This window comes from Euwallacea similis, chromosome 16 (assembly GCF_039881205.1).
Source record: "Euwallacea similis isolate ESF13 chromosome 16, ESF131.1, whole genome shotgun sequence".
In the NCBI taxonomy this organism is placed as follows: Eukaryota; Metazoa; Arthropoda; class Insecta; order Coleoptera; family Curculionidae; genus Euwallacea; species Euwallacea similis.
Window position 1 is genome coordinate 1463078 of NC_089624.1, and position 21383 is coordinate 1484460.

Genomic DNA, 21383 nt, shown 5'->3' on the forward strand with positions numbered 1-21383 from the left:
ATATTTTTGTAATCTTTAAGATAATGTTTTGAAATTAAAAATATGTACAGGCTTTCTCAAAATATAAATAAAAAAATAACTTAATACCATGATGTTGACAAATTACAAATTGCGACTAAATCTTTGAGTCAATTTTATGAGGTTGAGCAGTTTTCTATTATCGATAACTACCACTTGAATAACATTCTCAGACCATTTTTAAGTATTTTAGACTTCAAATAACTATTAAACGATCCTGTATTGTCTCTGTGTTTTATAGTGATCATTTGGTCCTCTCCCTTCCTGATAAGTTTATCAAGTTCAAATAGTTATTTGAAGCTTTAGTTCAGGTTAGTTCAGGTTTTTTTTAAGCTTTAGTTAGAAAGTCCTTTAAGAAAAATATTTCGTCCTTGATTATTAAATATGTACATTAAGGTACTTCAATAATTTTAATCCAAAATATGAAATTAGATGTGTTCCCAAATTATGAACACATCATCCGATGTCGAATATGTATATTACCTGCGAATTTGAGCTCTGGTTGTTATTAGCAAGATAATACCAATGCCTTTTTTGAAATTCCTAATGAAGGTAATGAAATCTTTCCTTGGAAATGTCACTGCCCTCCAGTGATAAGCTGTTTTTTCAATATTCTTCAATGACTTATTAGCAACTTCGATTGATCTTAATGAAAGGTTAAAATGACCAAATGTGAATATATTGGAAGCCACTTGATGACACCAATACAATGGTTGGTTTGACAAAAAGAAGTGCTTCATTAAATTTTCTTGGAGAAAAGTTGGTCCAATAATTTCGTTTTGATGTGACGATTTCCTTTGGAGGTTGCTGGAGATCCTCACCTACTTTGTGAATTGAGTTACTATTGTTACTCAAGCTATATTTGTGCGAATCGAAAACCAAAATAAAATAGATAGCGTTTTATATCGAAAGAAAAATGAGTTCAATTTATTTAATTGAATTTTATGAAAAATTTTGGCCGCGTATATGTAAAATTATTATAAAATTAAAATGTCACCAAAGTCCCAAAACTTCTTTATTTAACACTTTTTTGAAATTCTGCTGAATATCTCGATAAAGGGGTGCGAGCATCTTATCTGCCATTCTTCACCAATAATTTCCTACGTCGGAGGACTATTTAAAAATCCCATGTGAAGTTCCACATGATAACCGGCATAACTCGGTGGATTCTTCACAAAAATAGTAGCTAATACCAGAGCGGTAAACTAATGACAAGTAATTCGAAAAATCCCACCCCGCATCCCGGCGAACAAAAGCATTCCTCAAAGGATACTAACCCAACCTCGAAGATCATCCGCAAAGAATCCGAAACTTCTTCATCTTCGCTCGGAGCAATGGCGGCACCGGGCCACGCCCAAGGTGTAAAGGCGCCGTTCCGTTGGCGGAGAAAAAGATCAGAGGCGGCGCCGAGTTCCACGTGCTATTTTTCCCACGTGCAGAGAACAAGCGAAAGCACTGCAAAACCAAAACTCCTCCTTTGAACGCACCGATTCGGCAGCGTTCGTGAATGTTCGGCAACCGGAGGCAGCATCCCTACGTTTGGTCCAGTTGATGGTTCAAAGTAAATACCGAGGTGCACAGAATTGTTTATTTTTTGCGGATGATCGGCAACGCACACCCGCTCGTGATATATTGACGCGTCACAAGTGATTATTTCGTCACCGTGATTAGTCCACACGCACCCCCACTTGATGTGATCGCCGCTATCGCTAGTTGTGATAAGAAGTCAGTCACGGGGGCAAAATGAGACTTGGCACCGGCACAAGAATGGACGATTTCGTGATAAGGATAGCGTGTTTTGTGATATGTTTTTCGGGATTTTTTTTAACTTGTGCTGTGAGGACTGCGGGTGCTGAGTTGACACTCGGACCCTCTGCGAGGAACAAGAACAGGGGAAAGGGCTCCATGTGGTGGTATGTAACATTAAATTCAACTAAAACCACTCTCTTGCTACTAACAGTTATTGCCGAAGTACCAATTTTTACATCTATTATAGAATGCTATACGGCGTAACCCCGAGACCGGGAGGTTGCTCGCTTATGCGAGAGTTAAACTCTTTCTTCATGTTATTCGGAACTCTTCCATTGTCTGTTTCAAAGCACTAAATGTATTTCAAAAAAATATCTCAAATGTATTATCCGTAGACAATCCGAAGGTCGAAGTATTGCATGTTCAGTTACTTAATTTCAGTCATTAACCATTGCCAAATGATACATTTCCTGAACATTAAAATTCACGTTTTATTATTTTCGCAGTTTACTCCTATAAACTTGGAAGCCGAATATCTCACAGAGGTGTGTTTAGATGATTTACTCATTTCGTTCATGAAACGTTTGTTGAGATAAATCAAGTTATTACAACGTTTACTTCATTTCAAGTTCAAGTTCTTTCATAAGCCTTTTAGAGCTGAAAAATATTTTGTGAGTATACCAATTTTATGTGTTAAATTGGTTATAAATTGCATAGTATTTGTAATGTAATTATGATTTTGCGGCATGTTGGCATGTACGAGCATAATCGTGAGATTAATAATTCATCAAAAAGAGTTTATATAATTTTACAATTTATGTTGTTGCAAGAAATAAGTGCGTTAATGGAAAAGCAGAAACAATTACTGAAGTTGTCAAAGGTGCAATAATGAAAATGATTAAAGCTGCTGGTTAACAATTATCTTATTATTGATTCAGTACGACTTAATATGTTATGTTTCACTGCCTTCTAAATGTATTATGGCATATCACGCATAAATCACCTAGGGTTCTAGCTTATATCTAGAATACCATATAAGAATTTTAACGGATCTTATTAAGAAGGATCTGTATAAAAACATATTTTGTTTTTTCTATTTTGGATTCTATTATTCTATCGTTGTTTCTACAATGATTTATCATCCTTATCATGGCTCGAAATTCTGAATCTTCTTTCAGTTGTTTGCTATTTAAAACCACTTTCGACTATCACTTCTGATATTTTCATGTAATAGAAATTGCCTAGAAATTCGATGTCGATAAGATTCCACATAAAGGTGAACTGACCTTAAAGCTTAAATCAAATTTAATTCTCCTTTCCATTAACAAAAGGGGGACATGATCGAACCGATCTCAGTTATTCGTAGTAATGTTCTCAAAGGACAATTTTTCCAGGTGCCAATGAAAATCTTTCATTGAAATAGCAATTCATACTGCACAGCTATAACATGAATTTCAGATATCAGATTTTAAACAAGACCTTTTAGAAATTGAGGACTGCTTGAAGAAATTATCTGGAAAAAGGCGATTTTTGAGCAATACCACCTTTTCTTCTGATTCAAATCGGTTAAAATTTCAATGGCAATAAAATTTCACAAAAACGTGATGCGACCTTGAAACTTAAATCGAATCCTTTTTTTATGAACGAAAGGTGGAACACAAGCGAATCACATTACTTCGTAGTAAGTGTCCTCAGAGGACGATTTTTCCAAGTAAACTCATGTTGATCATATTAAGATATGAGATTTTTAAACCAGATATTTACGAGATAGGGGACCGGTTGGGGAAATTATGAGAAAAAATGAAATCATGATTATATTAAACATTTTTAAAGTGCTGGAAGAAAGCATCGAATCTACACCATTAGTCTGTACTCATCGTTTGAAAGATTCTATGTTCCAAAGCAAAGTATCTTCATGAAGATTATAAAATATTCTATGTAAAGATATGCTCAATTAAAAAGACTGAAGGTTGGCGCACCCTTACATTTTATGCGAATTGCTGAAACAAACACCGGTCGCATTTGTTGCAAGATAATTCTTTTGTTATTTTTATGAATAGCTGAAAACCTCACAAAATGATATAGCCAGGAAAGGACAGGTCCAAAAAGCATCAAATTTTAGAAATCTATATTTTAGCAACAAAAAAAATTATATTTTTATGATCAATCCACCCTAAAGTACGTTTTTTTTATCGATTTTAAAGGTCTCGATCATAAAACCTGGTGCCTACCAGGTATAAAACTGTAAGTTTTACGATTTCAGGTTTGGCAAAGCTTATTTAGAAAAATTGCGAACCCTTAAAGGTCCTTGAAGCTATTGTGTTATTTACGTATTTTCAAACTACATCCCCCTTAGATCGTCTCCATACCTGGAGTAGACCGAAACGGTTTAGCTTCATCTTCAGTTAGCATATTAATTTCTCAGTGTCATTCAAGTTTTAATTAAGGTTAGCCTATGTGCCAAGGCTACAAAGACTAACAGATAATAACAATTTTTCTCCTAGTTTAGTAAATTTCCATTACAATAATAATATTTTTACTTTGAATTAAAAAAGAACCGAAATATTCCAACGCAAAAATCATAACAGTTTTGTGATTATGCCATTCGCTATTGACGGCGTTTTCAGAACGCTATTTTTGATCTAGTTGCAGAATATACTATTGCACCCATATCCTTTCCACAGTATATATTTAACTACCTCTCTTATAAATTTAATATTATACTTCCATATGAATGTTCGTTCGTAATGGCTTAAACAGTATTTTATCTCGAGATATCCTGCATTTGAATGGCTTTATTTATTATTATATTATTATTTATATTTCTATTTATGTTATTTTTAGATTATTTCTTTTTAATTTTAGGTTTTTACGGTGTTGTTATTATCCAAATTCCATAAAAATCTAGCAGAATGCAATAAAAATTGTATTTTCTGTGAAGCCCCAAGTTGTTTCGCTCTGTTTACAGTTGTTCTTTTTCTAAGACACCGATCCTTATAGGAATAACACGTAAAATATGCGAAAGCTTAAATACCGTGCTTTAGTTCTACAGAAGGTTACAAATCACATATAAACGAAGAATGCCATAAATAATCCAACATTCAAGTAGTGGCAACCGGTACAAGCCTAATAGCAAAAAAAATCGTTGGCTTTAAATAGACAGTGCGGAATCGTATTTCTTGGGGACAGAAGGCAAAATAGAGATAATGTGTTAAAATTTATCACACACCAGGTACAATGCATTTTCTCATGCATAGCCAGGAAATTGTTCTGCCAAAGAGGTAAGAAATATGGGTTTTACCGTAAATGCGACAAGAATATGCGGAAAGGCGCAGGATATGCTTTTACGAGCCTGCACTTGGAAAGAGAACGCTGAAATACCACCGGTTTTTGTTTAACTGGTAAATGGGTATCATGAAAACCGATTATCGGAATTTCGTTTTAATAATACAGGGTGCGCCAAGTGGTTACAGAAATTACCTAACGCATCTCTCCGTGAAAATGTTAAAGTCCTTCTGAAGGAAACCGAGTTACTTCAATTGAACCTTAGCTTGAAATAAACCTTCTATTCAGAGATACATATTATGTATGAGTACCATTTTAGGTACCGCCAGTCCAGCAGGAAGAACTTACGAAGAAAGTGGACTTTTATGTGTTCGAGTTGTTGACATTTTAAACATAGTGCTGTTGTTTATGTTTGATTAAACGGCATTGTGATGAAAATGTCGCCAACTTTAACAGTCAATCAGCAACGATGGATAATGCGTTTTGCAATGTTTTCCAGTTAAATCTGGTTAAAATTGATCAAAAAATGATACTCTAAGACAATTAATTGAATTACCTATAAAGCTTCATGAATACATCCATGCCACAGATATGACAAAGAATTTTCTAAAAGTCACTCAGTACCGAGTAGGGTTTACATGGAGGCCAAACAAAAAGTTTTCCATTGGAAATGAGCAATATAAATAGATTATGGGTTTTAAAAGTGCTCAGTTATTTTGGCACTATTAGTACTTTTCATGTCAGTAAATCTAATAAATTATATTGTTGTGAAGTTCCCACAGTGCAGCTCAGAACTTGAGTTTTTTTTTTAAGAAAAAGAGAGAGAGAGAGAGAGAGAGAATTTCCTTCCATATTCTGCATCATGGAGAGATAGGTTCTAACTCCAACTTTTTCTTCTTTTTTTCAACTTGAGTGTTGTACCGTCAATGGTACAAATTAATCGGTACTGCTCAGTTTTTCCCATTCGTCTAGAGCTTAGTGGTGGCATTTCAGTTTTAACTTCAGCATTATGAAGGTTCACGCCTCTCATTCAATCTGAGAATGCTGTCGGCTTCTCCATCATGGGGAGCACAATTCCGTTTCACCAGGATCTTTGAAGCGAAACGTTAAAGTCTCAAATTTCTTTAGTCAGTTAGGATGCATGAATTCAACACTAGGGAAATGCCCCAATTTAGGTTACCTATTTCATACTTGCAAACGAATTTTCATGTTTATTGCGTTTGAAAAATAAAACTTTGATATTTTCTGGATTCGTACAAAAAGTAGACGAAAATAATCTAACTTTTCACACTCATAATTTTTTATATGACTGAACTCACTGGTGCAAAACGTCTTGCCACTGGTTGCGGAATGTGAGTTGGTATCTCATATACAATTGTATGAATTGTTTGATACTGTTCATAGATCAATGTCCAATCTATAACTAGGTTAGTTCAGGTTCTGATATTGATCTGCCGAACAAAAAACACACGCTTTTTAATAGAAACAAATCAAATTATTTCTATACATAACATCATAAAAATCAAAGTTTGAGAATTCTACTAAGTTTAGTCCGCCCACCACAGTGACCAAATAAATCAACCAACTCTCAGTTAGGAACATGCACGTTTTTCTCGGTCCATGTATGTGATGGTTGAAAATACACGTGGAACTCGTAAACTAGACGAGCGAACTGTAGCTTTTTCAGAGATGATCTCAAATTTATCTCAGTGAGAAAACTGAAAAAAATATGCTGGTTTTAACACTATCAGAATCTTAATTGCGAAAAGACAATCTGAATGTTACGGAGCCAGAATGAGAAAGTAAGAGGCGACGCGTGAGAACCATGCCATGCGAGGATCACTTTGTATCAGGGGAGTTTTCGTATTTGCGGCTATTTTCTTTTGGTAAGGTAGATAGTAGATCTATATCAGTGTTCAGTAGAATGTGCCGGCGTTGGACCGTATTATTAAACAGGACCGCCAATCATAAATTGTCCAAGTAATAGATTTTTGGGTCAGAATTCATTTTTCTGTCGTGAATTATTTTTTTACCTGATGGTTTAAGTTTCTAGTGGTGTGGTTTTTTGTCCAAAAACTCTCTAATATTGGGTCATAAGTTAAATCTTTTATCTGAAATTCTTGTTGAAGAGTTATTTTACTGGACCGACAAAAAATGCGGCATTACTACTGTATAAGTGGAAACCGAGATTTTCTGAATTGTTTTCGAGATACGGTCATTTTATACCTTTATTTTTGTCGGCGCAGGGTATTCTGAATTCGAACTTTCACTATTAATTATATACATATTTTTATCCTAAGATTTATCTGGAGACTCGAGGAAATGAATGGCGCGACTCTGGCCATTTAATTGCCATTAATAAAATACACACACCGAAAGGTAATTGACATATGAAGCCGTAATATTTAAACGCGAAGCCGCTCTTAAACACTAAACCACGCTCTATTGATTTTTCAAATACCCGTACGATAAGTTTGTTGTTTGCCATGGGTTGATTCTGTTTACCTCAGGCAAATAGAATAGCACTCTTGTTTGCCGACAATTCTCACTTTTGTTACTCAGTTTTTAACTATTTTTATTAGTTTTGGTTAGTGGAATAGATAAAGATTTCTGAAGAAGTGTGCAGTCGGTGTTTATTGAGGAAAGATCTGAAATTTTACGAAAATATAGGTGTCAACGCTTCCATAGATCTGATAAGAACTGTGCCCAGACGTCTGGCATTGAAAATAAAGTAGTAACAATTCCTGAAACATCAAATTTAATGACCTGAAAATAATCTTATTTTAATACTTAACATCAAGCTGTTCATTATACACAATGCCCCAAAAATTTCGAAAATGTCGTAAAAGTTTTTTGCCACATTTCGCAAACTTCGATATCTCGAGAACTAATCCTCTCGTTCAGCACAATAATTTTTAATTTTTTTAACATTTTAATATGTATTTTTGTTTTCTAGACAGTCATGTTGACACCTATCTTCTTTCGCAATTTTAAAATCGTTCTAAAAGGAGAGTGGCTCAAAATACCCTTCCGCGGGTTCAATACCTCATTTTAGTTTTTCGTGATTAATACGATAGTCACATTCAGCCGATTAGACCGAAATGCGATAATTTTAGAATTTAGAAATTATGACGAATATATGTATTGAAATGGAAAGAAGAAAAATATAATTTTAAAGCCCGAACTAGCCTGAAAGGATCTGGTATTTAATAAGATGAAAATTAAGGGTGAACATCTCTGGAACAAATTAAAAGTCCTCGAGAAATAAATTCCCCTTATCAGGCAGCGTTATTTTTATAGGACTCATTATTTGTTTGAGAGCCCCTTCGATATTTCAACTGTCCAAAGCCTAATTTGTGAAAGGGGTAGATCACGATAAAGGAACTGAAGTATTTTTATTGCTGATCTTCTGATAAAGCAGTCAAGTTATGAATTGCTCAATCTGAAACTAAACATCAGGATGATTTTTAAAATTACTTTTTTAATTTTTTTTAGGGGTATCGCCAAGGCTGGAGAACCAAACAACCTCTCCCCTACTCAACCAGGCGTTCTCTATATGGATGCGTCAGTACATGCCACCCTTCGAAGAAAACAGCGTCGGTTGGCAAGAGAAAACACTGGATTACTAGAAGCTATCGCTAGGGGTGCAAATCTAGCTATAAACGAGTGCCAATACCAGTTCAAAAACCAGCGATGGAACTGCAGTACCAAGAATTTCTCTAAAGGAAAGAACTTGTTTGGGAAGATCGTAGAGAAAGGTCAGTAGCTTAGTACGTCCTTTTTTGTTAGCCGTAACGATTAGGGTAGGGGCGATTAAGATCTTTAAGCCGGGGCTCCAAATTTGCTTGACGTGTTTATCAAAAACTCAAAGAGGCTAGTAAAGCAGCTTAAATGAAACCGACACTTCAGAAGATTCTGTGGTTACCTGATTTTTAATGCTGTCAATTCAAAAAAAGAGTGAAAATGTCACGGGGATGGTTTACACCTATCATTTACAGGTATTTGTCCATTATGCATGGGTTGTACAACGATTTGAAATGTATAAAAATTCGGATCAAGGTCGAGTCCACATACGAGATAAACTTGCGTTATCCACTGAAAAACAGCCACGGCAGTAATTTAGATTTTAACTCTCTTGAAAGGTTTGCGATGTAAACGTACTTAACAAAAAACAAAGGTTTACACCAAATTAAAGCTATTAGATTAGACAGATCAGGTAAAATAACAAATAACACGGTCGATCCCGTTGATCGGATTAAAAAGATAGGTTCCCGATAAAAGTCTGCTAGTTTCAAGAGGCCTAAAAGGATTAAGTGGCGGCCTCCAGTGGCGTACATTTCAATCTACGTTTCACGAAAGTTCATTCGAAGTTTGCTCGATTCAAAACTCTCGGCACGACACTGACTTTCGAAGAACGCCTTCCTAATTCGACAATTTTGTACCTATAAACCCGATCGATTAAATTCTGTCATTCGAATTATTTTAATTAACTCAGTGACAAATTGATGTGCTTCGACAGACTATCGAAAATAAATCTTGAAATGTCACTAATAGATGCCCATTACCTAAATTTGAATAACATGTCGGCCATTTAAAACTGTTTAAGTCGCGAGAGATAAACCCGATAGCCATTTAATTGTTTATTTATTGAGACGACTGATTTTAATTTGTGTTGATTTATCTGACATTTAACTTATATCTTGTTTAGAAGGGCGCCTTCCGTCCGAGCAGAAGAATAATTTGCACCCTACACCCTGTAGAAATCAGCCTCGCGCCAAGTCGTCGATATGATTTATATGGGCCGATAAATGTCGATATCGAAAAAATTGAAATAGTATCGATAGCGGACATATTTCTGCACGCGACATGGCATTCCGGGCTGTTAACATTGCCATAAACAACGCGGATCATACGAACCTGTCAAATGGGCACAGTTGTGAGTTTATTATGCCATATCGACCGTGTCTTACAGGTTTTTTAGTGCGGGGAATTCATCACTTTTGTTTTGTTTCTCTTTTTCTGCAGTCATACTAACTTGGAAGTTGCGAATCAACGCAAGAAGAGATTGGAAAAAAGCAATAGTTGTTCGTTTGAATTATTCACTTATAGGAGTTTTTGTTAGGTTGTAGGTCTGGTTTACTTTAGCGATATTTCGATTATTAGGCGAGTATTTCTTTCTATTTGGACAGGACATGATTGAGCGTTACTGTTACTTTAAATTCAGTAGATTAAATTAGTCGAGCAGCTTATATTATTCCTCTTTTAAATTCAAATGTCCATTGAGATGTTCCTTTAGAGGATGCATGTATGTGCGAGAGCGAAAATTCTTCTCTACTTCTTCTAAAAGAAATATCAGGTTTTGGAAGAAGAGTTCATAAGTAGATATGTTACAACAAGCTTTTGAGTGGTTTTCCTCTCTCAATATGTAGGGATTCTTCCCCAAAAGGTTCTACTGGAGTATATAAGAGATGTTCCTATCCAAGATGCATTGAAGATTTAAAAAGTGGGTTCCTAAACATTTTATTACCTAACAAATGTCTTACCCAACGTATTCGTCTCTGTACAGGCAAAGTAACAACGAGTTCAATTGAATTTGTTGGTTCTTTCCTAATCGTTCCCGACCATCTTGGAAAAATTCACTGTTAATGATGGTCGTGTTCCCATCTAATCCATAGGGGTTCACTTCAAGATTCACCAATTTTACTATCGTTCTTGTTGGCTACTTGTTGTTCCCGATGTGCATAGGCCCTTACGCTTGATAAGTCGTATTCCCACGTACCTTCTGACCGTTCTTTCACTTTTTTGCACATTTTTTTCTAAGTACTGAACAGACATCGCTTATTAACAGTTAAATAGAGTATTTTGCAACAAGACACCCTTTGCAGCCACCTGAACTCCCAAAAAAATCAACCCGAATAACCTCAAACAAACAAAAACCCACTCTCGCGTTTCTCCCATAAAACCCCCAAGATATCGAGGGGCCCAATTAATCCCCGGGGAGTCATCCTTAACGCCCCAAAAACGTTTGCAAAAATGTTTTCCGTTCGACCCCTCGGGTTTCACGTTACGAGTCGTACCACACATCGATCCCATTCATTCATATGTCACATGTCGAAATTCATTCATCGAATGGGCGTTATCCCTCTTTACTAGACGTGTATTTAACTTGATGAGCGATCTATAAGTAATTATATGGCTGATGTGAATAGGTGGAGATGAACCAGAATGAAATGATTACAAGGTGGGACAAATACCTCCAGAGGGTGAACAATGATTGAATTTCAATTCTAAATTAATCTAAATTTTGTGTTGTTGCGCTATCAAAAATTCGCAAAAAAATCTCTTACTTATTGAAAAATGATTCACTCTTCTAATTTACGACAAGGTTAAACCCTGGCAGGCTACCCCTTTGATGTTTGCAAGTGGCCCAAACTAATTTAAATAAAAGGGATTTTTTTGATGTCCGGATATACTTGTGTGTATGTCGGAGGGACAGAATACAATAGCAAGGGTTTGAATTGTCCAGATGCTGTGCTTTCTTAATTTGTCAATTTCAATGATGGGGTATGGGCTCTTTAGCTTTGTGTTTAGTGCTGATTCACTGGACATGCCAATTTGGTTGAGCCATAAGTATGTACTTGTCTTTGTTTTCAACAAAAATTAACTAAAACCCAACAGTATGCCTGTAACATTTAAATTATTAACGCCCAGGAAAAGAGATAAATGAAGCACTTCTTCGAATAGTGATAGAAAGTGTTATTCAAGTGGCATACTTATTTCATAGGAGGTTTCAAATTGACAGCACTGTGGCTAATGGTGGCATTTAGGCTACCGTTTACATTGAATAACCCAGGAATAAAGGCACACCTTGGGAGCAATAAATCTACTGAACCATTCAATAACAATCTGAACACAGGAGGTTAAATTTTATTGTTGCAAGAGTAGTAAAACCATCATGGGTGATGTTAAAGTGGAACGGAGTTATGTGAAGCACAATGATGGAAGTGTTGGAGGAATGCCCATAAGGTTTTGGTGTTTTTTTGTTCTAAAGCTGCACTTTTTTAAAATATTTAAGATCCCCAAAACCGATAGCTCTTAATTAACTTAAATGGCGAATGGTCTACAGTAGCAATAAAGATTTTTCACTAAGGATGTTCATATAAATTTCGTTCCCAATGAATGAGAAAAGACCATTATCAGCTTTTAATAGGGGCATATTTCAAATTTATTTCCAATTATTGAGTCGTTGGATATTTTAGGCTTGATTTGCAGGCCCGGGTTTAACGAAAGTTCCTACTAAAATTTTCATTTTCCCTTTCCAATTTCTCATTCATTTATTTGAAAAGGGTACTTATAAGTTAAAAATAAACGAAGTCTTGTTCAGAGTTACGCCCGCGGAATGAAGTAACATTTAAGCGAGAATTGAAACAACTACAGGAAGATTTCGGTCCTGTCTTTATATATGTTCACCTCGGAGTAAGCCACCAAAGAAGAAATTCCGAACAGCGCCCCCTGTGGTGAGGGGCCCACGCGCACCATAGTGTCAGCTCATTGGGGCCCCATTAGTGGCCCATTTATTATTTTTGTTTATAGACCTTTCAATACCTCAGAGTGTCTCACCTTTGTTGAAAAATTCGCCTGTCGAAAGGTCGCGAGGTAGTTTGTTGGTCGCCACCCGCATTGGGCAATTTTTCACTCATTTCAACCAGTAAGTTGATCTACAGGACCCAAGGAGAGTCAACGAGAAAAAAATGCCTTCAAACACCCATTAACACTATGTTTATGAAGTAATAACGATGTATATAATGCCGCTCGACAATCGCCGACAAGTTCATAAAATCGAGATTAAGTGTCAAGCTGTCTCGTATTTGCATGACAATGTATGACCTCTCTATTCGTTCTCATGGATTGTTCAGAGTTTCAGAAGGGGAAGGTAATGAATGCTTTTTATTCGAGTTGCGTTGTCATTGAAGTTTGCATTAGACAATAAAGACTGAACTGTTATTGAACTAAATATCTATCATTAGAATATAATATACGTCACTAGTTTTACTTTGCAATGATTTGGGTTGCTTACGCATTACCAGAAGCAATTCGTCATTGCTTCTTCTCTATTGATTTCTAAAGGATTTGCAATGATAACAGTTCCCCTAAATTTTTGTAAATGTTTCGAAAATGAGCATTTTATCGCAAAAAAAAAAACCGTTATTGGCCAAAAATCATCACTGTTAATTCGTAGCCACCGACATGTGCACAGTAAAACCTTTCTTCTATTTCGTTGTATATCGCAACCAAAATAACGGCATTGTTATGATCCCAAAACCTCAAATAGAACTGCAGTTTGCAGAAGTATTTAAATATCTAGCAGTAGCCCAAGTACACGCAAACACTTATTTATATGGAGGATCAAATTTATAACTTCCTTTCAGGTTGTCCAGAGACAGCATTCATCTACGCAATCACAAGTGCTGCGGTAACCCACTCAATCGCGCGTGCGTGCTCGGAGGGATCCATTGAAACTTGCTATTGTGAGAAGCACTATCGACGTCCTCAAGTCTTCACCAACGGTAATGCGGGAGCTGTCGTGAATGTCAGGGATTTCGAGTGGGGAGGATGTTCTGACAACATCGGTTTTGGAGTTGGTATAAGTCGAGAATTCGTAGACACTGGTGAGAGGGGAAAAAGCTTAAGAGAGAAGATGAATCTGCACAATAACGAGGCAGGACGTTTGGTAAGTTTTGATATTTGCGTTGCTATTTACCAATGTAAATTGTTGCAATTTTTACTTGATTTGCTTGAGATATACGAGTAAATATTTTCTCTTTTTTTTTTGTTTCTTTTGATCAACATGCCTTCAAAGGCAATTATGCTATACATGCAAAAATCATTGCAAAATGCCATTTGCAGTCGATGGCAAGAAAACGTTTTATGGCCTTTTGGGACGGTTTTATTTTCGATTAACGATTATGGACGCGAAACTGAGAGTATTAAATAAAAGTACAGACGTGGTCTAGCGCATGGAATGTCCGTTACCGATTTGTAGGGTCGTTTTTGTATAGGCAAAAAGTTTTACGTTGCGTGCATGAGATTCTTTTCTTTGAATACGCCTATATGGCTTTGATGGGCTGAGAATCAAGACTTCATTAGACTGATACCATGTGCATTTCGAGATTATATTAATTTTCCGCTGTATTAAAATGGCGCATATTTGTACAAGAAGATGGCCTTATGCCAATTCTAATTTGCCGGTCAATTATTTTCTTACGGTTAGTTACGGCAGCGAGTGCTAGAGCGAAGATGGATTTACGCGCCCCATTTGGAGAAGCTAATTCCTATTTATACGAATTTATGCTATTCATATCTGTAAATAACGAAATTGAAAATATTTAGTCAAGGCGAGAAAATAGAATTTCTGGCCTCTGTCACTAGTGTGTGCAAAGTACATTTCGCACACTCACGTCACTGTGAATTTGAAAGTTATGCGCTTTCGTTATTTTTGAGGCAGTCGTCAAAGAAAACCATATTTGTATGAGCTTCGTTTAAACCGTTATTAACCTACCAAGAGATGAAATTCTAGTGAAATTAATATGCGAGATACGTAGACCGTAATGCGCCTAAGATTGGACCGCGGACATACCCCCCGTCGAGTACAGATGTCTCTGAGAGTGCCCGCTGTGAAAACACCGTGTTACGTCGGTAATGTGACAAAAAGAACATGCGTTTCCTTGTCGCTGTCTATAGTTAGCCATCTACGTCACTATGGGACAAATCTGTTTGTAAGGCCGGCCTTTTTAATTTCCGAGAAAAATGCCACCAATGTTTCTTGTCCATACCATCAATTTATATACCAGAAAAAGAAAGCTCCAAGCTTCCTCAAACAACGGCAGACGGAATGAGATGTCTTAAAAAGCACTCAAGCAGCAAGAGCCGATTATCTTAACCAGTGTTAATAAACCAAAATTAGCTGGTTGTAAGTCACTGACTATCGCGGAATTAATTGGTCTTGATAAATCCCAGCTCGATATCTTCGAGCTCATTAACCATATCGAAATCAAAGCCGACCAAGGGGAATATATTTCTATACGGAGGATTTGTTCTTTAGCTTATTTTCATACATTATAGGATGCAGTGAGCCAGAGGAAATTATTCCAATTTTATTGCCTATATAACAGTTCATTCTCTATCTCTCATTATCCCATTATTCTACAAACTGACGTAATGAAGAATAAGATTGAAAGTTATAAAAATTATTTATCATTAGTTCTCAATTAGGAATCGGGCATTGGCAAAGACATTTAAGTACAACTCGAAAAGCTAGACATTCACGAAAGACTATTTTGAAATTATTATATTTCACTAGTTATTTTAAAAATGTCCTGGGACTTCATCTAGTTTCTCATAAGTTGATTTACGTATTGTCAAATTATTTTCTCAGATGGTTAAAATCCAAGGAATTTTAATGATATCTGGAGGTCCCAATTGATCCCAAGGAAAACTTTGCTTCATAAGATTTTAAAGATTTTACAAATATTGTATCTATTAAAATTTAGATTACTTCTTTTAATTCCCTTCTCCGCTTGCAATTTCTCAGAAGATATTTGATTTTGTGTCCATTTTATACTCAGTGTTGACGTGGGGAAAAGTATTTTAGATGGTCGTTAATATATCTGAAGTTCTGTCTCGGATTATGCCATTGAGCATTGAAAATCCTAAAGGCTTTTCTTGGCCGAACAATATGAACCGCACTGATGAGTGTTAAAGACTCGAAACCGGTCTTCGGGGTGCTCCAGTCGATCATACGTAGATCGAAAGATGGTACACGTGTCTCGAGGGCTTTCGAGTTTCCTGTTGATCTGATTTAGTGAGCCGAGGCTGTGCGATATATAGTTGATTTATTTATTTGCGTATAGTGGATCATCTTTGGGTATATCCGTAGCATCCTTCAATCGCTTAAACAATCAACTTGAAGATATCGAGGCTGCTTTGGAGCTTTAGAAATTTGACCTTCGTATTTCTAACTACATATAGTATATATTATATATTTTATATTATTTTCTGCTCATATGCTTCATTTTGGGACTGTTTATGCTTCATTTCATTATTTATCTATCTGTAATAGCACAAAGCATTAACTTTAAGCTTAAAGTTTCGGCCAAAACGTCAGCTTAAACTGTGTAAACTCGTAAAATAAATTTCCGTAGCATCAGTATAAGCTTAATGGGCATTAAGTAAATTTGAAGTTTTATTATTTACAATATTTTTTTAATTATTTCTAAAATTTCGTTTGTTTTTATTTATCATTAACCGAATTGGCTACTTCCGAATGAAATATATACCATTTAAATTTGTACAGCTAATACACATCACCAATGTTCTTTTCATACAAATCAAAAGTTTTAGAGTAGGTACTTAGTTCTAATTTTACTACACGGTAGGTACTCTATCGCCCAATGTTAATTAGCGAAAGATAAGTAGTTGCAAGTGAAGCAAGAGCCTAAAGGAGATCAAAAGTAGCGCGGTAAACAATCTATTAAAATTAATGGCCCCTATATTAGAACATGAACGTACAGATGGATAAGTGAAATTGCTGCATCCGAGTAGTTAAACCTAGGAAGGTTACTGTGTGTGGCATTTTATGGCCAATCTGCTTCTGATATTGTTAAGAGCAGACCTGTTTGCGATATTTTATTTATTAGTCTTTGCAATTATGTAAGTGCTTCCAGAGAACTCTCTTGCACCGAGAGCGATAAAGTGCGAAATCTAATTAGCGGAAGAGTGTTTGTTTAGACCTGCGAAATAGTCAAAACACTTATTCTATAAACTAGTAGAAAACGAAAGCAAACAGCTAAACGAGACCAGAATCTCCCATCGAGAGCTTAAGAATAATAAACACATCACTTGGTCGTGGTTTAATAAGAGCCCATCCGAGCTTATGGCCTGGAGCAAATGTCACTTTATTAGTAATGGTCGCTCCGAACGAGTTAATATGCATTTTAATGCAGTGCCCGTTTTCGGACCACACACAACACTCACTTACGACACGGATTTACGTCACATATTTTTAACATATTCATTTTATTCGGATCGAAGAAACCACATTTTAATCTATCCTTCCTTTGGTTCCAGCATGTTCAATCGCAAATGCGACAAGAATGCAAATGTCACGGAATGTCCGGGTCCTGCACCATGAAAACCTGCTGGATGCGGTTGTCCACCTTCAGGGCCATTGGTGATCTCCTGAAGGACAGGTATGACGGGGCAACGCATGTAACTGGACACAATTCCGCTACTCTCAAGAGCAATAAACATCATGCCAACCGGTAAGATATATTGAATATAATAATAAGGGTACCATTCAAAAGAAGAAAGAGTTGTAGAAAAATGACGTCAGCTCTGATTTATTAAGAGTATTTGAAGGGTAGCGAGTTAGCCAGAAGAAATTCCAACAGTTGCATAACTGTTGACCTTGTTTGAACCTACCAATTTTTCACAATTATTTCCTTCGTATTTATCATCACCTGAAATGGTTTAAAATATTTTTGGAACATCATATTTATTGTTTCAGGTTACCGAAAAATTCACAATCAAACAGCATAATGACGAACAGCCTCCACACAAAGAGGGAAAACAAAAGGAAACACAAATATGGTTTCCAGTTGAAACCGTACAACTCGGAGTTGAAGCCTCCAGGAATGGAAGATCTTGTATACTACGAAATGTCACCTGGATTTTGTGACAGGAATCCTGGATTGGGTATTCAAGGTGAGTGCCAGTACACCAAGAAATGTATATTTGGTATTTTTCAAATTTGCAACTCTGTGACGATTTCAATAACTCTGAATATTAGACATTTACAGGGTCCAAGGTATCTCATTTTGTAAATAAACAATACAACGGTTTTATCCCCACATACATATTTAAACCTAAAAGTTATCAGAAGAAACCTCTTTATACGCGTTCAACAGGGTATAATTTGCCTTTTTGATAAGAAAATCAACGCCTTCTCAAGAATAATTCTCTATTTCTATATACCCTTTTGAAAATACTTCCTGAATACTATCTTCGAAAATATCAGGTTTCGGTTGATTGATTATAATTGCTTTACACCTGGATTTTGATATCTTCCATCGGTTTTTCATTATCTTATAAATATTAGTTTCTTCTGGATAATTAGAGATAATTATTTTAGTTGCCTCAATAATCAAGTCTAACGAATTCACGTTTTCTAAAGTTCTCTGATTCTCAACTATTGTTCCAAATGGCACACCGTCCTCTTATACCCATCCGTCGGCTGGAACTGCTTCTTGAGCTTCATTGAACGAGTGTGAGTCTTCCAGTCCCACTTGTTTAACTTTGTATGTTGCCCTCCTTACTATTCGCTCTTAATGATTCGGAAGGGGAAGAAAGTAGTGTGTGGTGGTTCTCATCACCCCTGACGAATAAAGGGGATTTGTGTTTAAAGCAACACTTGTCTTGCAAATTTTCATTGTGAGCTGAGATGTTATGCATCTACGATGGGAGTATTAGGAGTTTGCCCCTAATATTTTGACGTTAAGCATTTATGGAACATACTGCATTTGAACCAATAAGCATTTTTCTCATTTTAAATCACAAGCTCTATAGGTCACATTAGGGTCAGCTGCCGTCTATACTTATGTTTCAATAACCTGTTCTAACTTATTGCCCTTTCTAACTGTGTCTACATTTTTCTCATCCACGATAATTCTAACGGCTATTTCCAACAATCTTCTGCAGGACTTTCATGATTTCGTCAAGGATTAAATCACAAGATAAAATCCCTTGATGACTCTAAAGTGTTGGTTGAAGCAGTAACTGGATAGCATTTCTTCGTACTTCTCCTGGTGGTGGAGGGTAAAGCATTAGCGCACATGCTTAATTCGCGCTTGAAGCGCATTAACATTGCTTTTGGTAATATCCACCGCAGTTGTAAGCGTAACGTCAGAACTCTTACCTTTTATTTTAAATATTTTCTTACTTTAAAGATACTCTATGAATATTCACTCGACATTTAGTACTCTGATGTCAATAAAAGAGTTATTTGACGCAACATGAAGGTAATATCATACTGATTTAATAGAAATGTAGTAAAAACTCCAACGAAAAAATTTACCTTCTAAATTCAGGGAAGTATACCTATAATTCCATGAATTTATGAACAAAAGAATATTTATATTTAATTATGTTATATGTACATATATGATAATATAATTAAGTAGACATATATAACCTTATTTAGTTTTCTGAAAAATTCTCTGAAAACTGTTATTACATTCCGAGCTAAAGGACCGATTATTTTCACGTTCCCCTGTGAAGGTCATTTAAAGGTGAATAAAGATGGCCTATTAAAGGGCAAAAAACATGGCGCTTTCAAATATAGGTCATGTCAACATTCCAGACATTCCATCGCCATGTGTTTTAGCGCCAGTTTAAGGAGATGTCCTATTTAACAAAGAGATAGTCCTGAAGACAAGTAGGTCAATCGGTTACCGTAAGTAAGACAAAGTACCAAAACGTTGAGCCGAACGCTAGATAAAGATATCATATATGCAACGTAGATCCGACGATTGATTGTTCGGCGACGAGTGTCGCAGCCGAACAGTTGAAACAGTATATCTATCTTTGCCTCGGCTTTCAAAGTCATATGACTCAGAGAGAGATAGGATAATTTTGGTGCGAAGCTCCGCCCAGACGTTTCTTTTGTTCCTGTTATCCTAACCTAAAAAATATCTGTATTGATTTTGCTAGAAGATTGTTGTTACTAATTTATTTATACCGCATTTAGTTCAAGTATTTACCTTTTGCAATGTACTAATGAATGTTGGAATTAATAGTGCTGTACAGCATAAGAAGCAGAGCGATTTAATCTTGAAAAAGAAACTACACAACAATTGGAGGAAGCACTGGAACACTCTCTTATTTCGACTGTTTCCCGCCTTATCAATTTTGCTTATTTCGGCATAATTAGTGTAATATTAATGAAAGTTTTCTTTTTTGCTTTCAGGTACTTACGGAAGGCAATGTAACGACACATCTGAAGGAGTAGATAACTGCGCCATTATGTGCTGTGGAAGAGGTTACAAAACACAAGAAATAGTGGTTACTGAGCGGTGCAACTGCATATTCCATTGGTGTTGCGAAGTGAGATGTGAAAAATGCAAAACGAAGAAAAAAATTCATACTTGCGTCTAGTTGCCTTTTTATTAAATATTTAGTGGTTTATTTGTTGCACACAAAATGTCACTAAATCTTTTTAGGTATGTACTTCTTGCCCTTGACCAGTATTACTTAGTACAGATATTATTTTGGGTGTAAAAATAATAGAAAGACTGATGCACGATATTCGAAACGTATTTTAAACAGTTGTTTGGTCCTGTACAGAATATTTTAACTTATTTATTCTTCTATGCAGTCTTATTGGCTTATCTCTAAAATTTTGTACATATATTTTATGTCGTGTATATTTCTGCAGAATACTACGAACAAAATAGTTTAGGTAAGGAAGAACCCGTATTTGTCTTGTATACTTGGCAAAAAACGTAGTATAACGCCCAGTGATAATGCTAGATTGTACTTTAACTTATTTCTAATTTATTTACCTCTCTTGTAAATATCGTTTTAGAATCAGCATATAGCATCTCATGAAATTGTCTATAATAGTCTATTTGATATCCCCTATTAAGGTAACTTATTTGAAAGTCTGTTAAAGGAAACGTGTTTTTCTTCCTATTTCGTAAGTATGTAGTTAGTTAGAGAACTGCCTTCATGTGCCAATGACAATATAATTTTTAGCTTCAAGGATCGTTTAAAACCATTCTGTGAGAGCCCTCAAGGGATGAATGTGAAAGGAAAATTTCTAGAAGTGATTTGTAAATAGTTAGATCTTAGACCATGTAGATAGTAATTTTACTTTTCAACCAGTTATTTATGTTAGTTCTGTATATTATTAAGTATTGTATAGAATAATTTAATAAACTATCTATTAGGAATTCTAAATGCCGTTCATTTATCACCCTCGAGTGTAAAGGTGTTTAATAACTCAAGACGCTTTACATTAAAATTAAACTTGCGCAAGCCGAGGTATAATTGTGCTAGACTGAAATAAGTGATTACCAATGGTAATGAATAAAACCACTATTTATCCCTGCCGCTGGTACCAGGTAAGTGCATTCATGTAAAAACCGGACAAGCCAAATTAAGTTAAAAACTTGAATGACCGTGGTGATTCCATCCCTTTAATAAACGTAATAATTAAATTTTATAGCCACTTTAGTTTTACGAGTATCTAAGCTTAAAGATAAAAACAGTTTAAA

General features: G+C 35.8%; 1 protein-coding gene across 1 annotated transcript; it reads left to right on the forward strand.

Annotated features, from left to right (window-relative positions):
• The first annotated feature begins 1569 nt into the window (after nt 1-1569).
• wg (wingless) lies at nt 1570-21066 on the forward strand. Its single transcript, XM_066397762.1, has 6 exons — nt 1570-1931; nt 8548-8810; nt 13482-13783; nt 17179-17372; nt 17618-17814; nt 20075-21066. The coding sequence occupies exons 1-6, from the start codon at nt 1762-1764 to the stop codon at nt 20260-20262; spliced, it is 1314 nt and encodes a 437-aa protein (XP_066253859.1). The 5' UTR covers nt 1570-1761; the 3' UTR covers nt 20263-21066.
• Nucleotides 21067-21383: the final 317 nt, after the last annotated feature.